This window comes from Oryzias melastigma, linkage group LG3, assembly GCF_002922805.2.
Source record: "Oryzias melastigma strain HK-1 linkage group LG3, ASM292280v2, whole genome shotgun sequence".
Classification (NCBI taxonomy): domain Eukaryota; kingdom Metazoa; phylum Chordata; class Actinopteri; order Beloniformes; family Adrianichthyidae; genus Oryzias; species Oryzias melastigma.
Window position 1 is genome coordinate 6,993,532 of NC_050514.1, and position 4,224 is coordinate 6,997,755.

General features: G+C 56.6%; 1 protein-coding gene across 2 annotated transcripts; it reads right to left on the bottom strand.

Annotated features, from left to right (window-relative positions):
* On the bottom strand, window positions 1–4,224 carry LOC112141990 (zinc finger protein 319). Of its 2 annotated transcripts, none has more exons than XM_024265212.2 (2): window positions 3,533–4,224; window positions 1–2,668 (listed from the first exon to the last, which is right to left on the bottom strand). In XM_024265212.2, the coding sequence occupies exon 2, from the start codon at window positions 2,544–2,546 to the stop codon at window positions 786–788; it is 1,761 nt and encodes a 586-aa protein (XP_024120980.1). In that variant the 5' UTR covers window positions 2,547–2,668; window positions 3,533–4,224; the 3' UTR covers window positions 1–785. The 2 variants fall into 2 exon arrangements, with proteins under 2 accessions (XP_024120980.1, XP_024120981.1); XM_024265213.2 differs by having other exon boundaries at window positions 2,754–4,224.

Sequence of the window (4,224 nt, forward strand, 5' to 3'; positions counted from 1 at the left end):
TGAGAGTAAAGCTGTTTATGAAACAGCCAGTTCATTCATAGCAAACAGAAAGCGGGTAACATAAGCACTATCCATGTTTATACAGCGTGTACACACAGTCAGTCTCTAATATGACAGAGTCCACTAATCCAGGAATCAGTAGTCATAAATATTCCACTGTGCATCCTCTATTGCACGAGTGTCTGACACCAAGGGTTTGGGGTTTTCACCTACGCTGCTCTGTCTTCATACAAAGAGTCAACAACACACACTTCACTTGCTATACATTTTCACAAAACCACTGGATTTTTTTTCCTCTTGGGATGTTTTCCTAAACAAAGTCTATGATACATCGGGGGTATTAAATGTGATAAATATTCATGCACAAACAGATGGTAATACCTGGGCTGGAGTATGTCGGAGGATCCTGCTGCACATGCCAGCTGCCGCGTGGAGGGGCTTCGCTTTCACTCAACATTAAATGAAAACGAAAAGTGATACAAAAAAAAGATCGAGGAGGACGAGGCCACAGAGGAGCCTCTCTGGAGAACTCTGAGACGGGACGTTCTGGTCACCTTTCTCAAAAACTGACACAACAAGCTACCACATGCAAGCACAGACTACGGCCCCACTCTGAACCAAACCTTCAAAGTCTACGTGTTTTCTCCAGAAACGAGGGCTCCAGCTCCACTCATCCGGTTCCTGTGACGCAGGGAGGGGCGGGGACAGTTCACCGACAGAAGAAAAACAGGTGAGTGCTTTAGAAAAGAGCGCAGTTCCTCACAGGGACTGTCACGCCTGGAGCCTCATGGGATGCACGGAGCTTCCGGGAAGTTCTCCCCTTCTGCGGTGTGCTGGACCGTGTGCTCCTGCAGAGCGGCCAGGTCGACGAAGCGCTCCCCGCACCACACGCATTTAAACTGAGTCTCCCTGGAGTGCACGCTCTGATGCTTGGCGAGGTGCTCGCGCTGCTTGAAGCTCTTGTCGCAGTTGGCACACTTGAAAGGCTTCTCCCCCGTGTGGACGCGGCGGTGGCGCTGCAGCTCCGACGAATACCTGAAGCGCTTTTCGCAGTCGGGGCACTTCAGCGGCTTCTCCCTGGTGGGGTCGCAGCGGTGCTGGACGAACTCGGAGGAGGAGACGAAGCGCTTGTCGCACAGCGAGCATTTGAGCGGCTTCTCGGTGCAGTGTGTGTTCTGGTGGCGCTGCAGCGTAGAGTTCTTTTTGTAGCCTTTGCCGCAAACGTCACACTTGTAAGGTTTCTCCACCTCCCCCCCACATTTATGCCGCAGCAGCTCCCCTGACTGGCTGAAGGACTTCTGGCAGGACGCACACTTGAAGAGGCTCTCCATGCCGTGGACCTGCTGGTGGTAGAGCAGGTGGGACGGCTGAAGGAAGCTCTTGTCGCAGAGGTTGCACTTGAAGGGCCGGTCGGCGGGGTTTTTGTGAGTGCGGCGGTGGCGGACCAGAGCGTACTGCTGCTTGAAGCTCATCTGACACTCCTCGCACTGGAAGGGCCGCTCCTCAGAGTGCGTGCGTTCGTGCTGCCGCAGGTCGGACGGCCGCTTGAAGCTCTTCCCGCAGGAGCCGCAGCGGAACGGCCGCTCGCCCTCCGGCTGGCACTGATGGTGCAGGAGCTCGGACGACTCCTTGAAGTGCATCTCACAGAGGTTACACTTGAAGAGGTGCTCACCGGAGTGAGCGTACATGTGGCGCACCAGGTGGGAGCGGTGCTTGAAGCTCTTCTCGCACACGGCGCACTTGTACGGCCGCTCCGAGCTGTGCGTGCGCTGGTGGTGAGCCAGGTGTGAGGACTGACTGAAGCTCTTGTCACACGTGTCACACTTGTATGGCTTTTCCCCTGTGTGCGTTCGCTCATGGCGGGTAAGCTCGGACAGATGCCGGAAGGACTTGTGGCACACCGAGCACTTGTAGGGTCTGTCCGGGGCGGAGGCCTCAAACACTGGCGGGGACGAGGCACTGATCACGGCGCCGCCCCCGGATGTCTCCCCCGTGGAGGGCTGCTGGGGGTTTCCGCCAGACGAGGTTGGGGTGACGTTCCCCGAGCCGGGCCGGTAGGTCTTCTCGCAGATGGAGCACTTCATGGGATTGTTTCCGTTGCCGTGGGAGTTGTGATGCTGAGCCAGGGAGGTGAGCAGGGAGAAGCCCATCTTACAAACGGCACACACAAAAGGCTTCTGCTCCACCTGCACGCACTGGTGCTCCAGCAGGTCCGTGGCCTGGCTGAAGATCTTCATGCACTGCGTGCACTGGAAGGACCGGTCCTGGGTCACCATGCACTGATGCTCGTGAGGGTTGGCCAGATGAGAAATGTCAAGACCACACACTCCGCACTTGTGCCCTCTATCGCCCCCTACCTGTAAGGAGGGCTGCTGGGCCTGCACGGCGTGCTGCTGGGGGTGCTGGGGCTGCTGCAGGGAGGTATCCGGCTGCAGAACCACTCCGTACACGGTGCAGCCCAGAGGGTTGTCGGCTCCTTGGGGGAGCGTGTGCACGACAGAGGGTGGAGCCACTGCATGTTGCTGCTGCTGCCATGCCTCCGTCATCCTTCCACCTCTGATGTGGGAGCCGGACGCTCAGAAAACAACCGGTTTGGTCCCAGATGTGACCGGAGGGAGAGGGAAACCAGCTCCTGGGGGGTGTTTGCTCAGCGGACAGAGGGGGGAACCTGGGGGGGAGTGGAGTAAACAAGAAAACAATAAGTAAACCGCATGAATAATGGGCAAGGCTGGTTTAGAACAGAGTGTACTGACAGACAAACACCGCTGAGAATGACAGCTGCCGTCCGCAGCTCCTGACTGCCGCCAGCAGCTTCACGGCTGCCGGTTCAAATCTGAGATGCTGCTCAGACTGAGGACTCTTCACATCTGAACTCCCGCGGCTCCCGTTACGATGGTTAGCGACAAAAACAAACCCAAACCCGTTCCCAACAACTCCCACCGTCCCGTTACGCTGAAAAACGGCGAACATGAGCGGGACCGTCCGCCGAATAACAGCAGAAATGATGGGCTCGGTCTATTTCCTGAAGCGGAAGTCTAACATTTAGTGGGTAAAGATGTCGGCTAACGGCAGAAATCTGCTCTCTGGACTCGGAAACATCTGCTCGCTTTATATGTACCGGCGGGAACATTTGGGTCAAGCGGTTCTGCTCTGGATGGAACTCCGTCCGCCGTTAGCCCGTCAGGCTGCGACAGCTAACCTGCAGCTAACGATGCTACATCTCTGGACTTCCTTCCCCAAGTACGCCGCCCCTCTCTCCCGCTAAAAATACGGTCCCGTTCGGCCCGGAGGGTAACCAAGTCCCGTCAGCGGGAAGCGTCCGCCATCAGAGAGGGGGGCTCTGGGGATGCAACGGGGGCAGGAGACGGATGTAGGGAGAACCCCGCTCCCTGAAAGGCCACACTGGATGGATGATGGGAGTCTGCGCCGCTGAGGGACCCCGGAGTACAGCAGGCCTCCCCGGGCAGCGCCGAGGAAACCCCGCAGCAGCCGAGCAGCCCCGCGCGGCCGCCCGAACAACCGCCATACTCACTCGAGCTGATGATCGTCGCGTCTCGGCGTGGTCCCCGGCCGGGGCTCGACATCAGCGGCTACCTCGATGAGGAGGAGGACCGCCGGTGGAGAGGATGCGGTCGAAGCCGGACGCCATCCTCCAGCAGACGGACAGACACCGGAAACCCGCGGGCAGAGAGCTGCTACCGCCGTGCCGCGGCGGCTACACACGCACCATGTCCACGGAGGACCGAGAAACGCAACCGGAGCGACGGAGGCAAAGAGAAAAAAAAACTGCTTTCAAAGTTTGCTCGATGAGCTTTCAGGATCACACAAAGGCGAGCGGCAGTTCCCTACGATCTGACAACGTGCAGTCCCCGGTTCAGACAGCAGGGGGGAGTGTTTCCCGTTTCTCTGTCCTCACCAGGGAAACCGATTTGTATGGAGTGATTTTTGGGACAGCACATTAGCAAAAGTCAGTTTTGAGATCAAAATTACCTAAATTGCAAAGAAAAGATAAAGAAAGACGGAGAAAGTTGCAAAGAAATATATTAAATGTATGCTTTCAAAATACATTTTTGTGTTCACAACACAAACATTTTCAGATATGTTGTCTCTCACAGCTCTTTCTCTGTCTTCGATTTTGCTTTCATGAGTTTCACTTTAGTGCAGGGGTCTGCAACCTACGGCTCCAAGGAGCTCTCCATGGTGGCTCCTCGGACAAACATCAAA

Excerpts from the sequence above, each read along its gene's own strand:
- LOC112141990 (XM_024265212.2), bottom strand. The coding sequence starts at position 2,546 with ATGACGGAGGCATGGCAGCAGCAGCAACATGCAGTGGCTCCACCCTCT.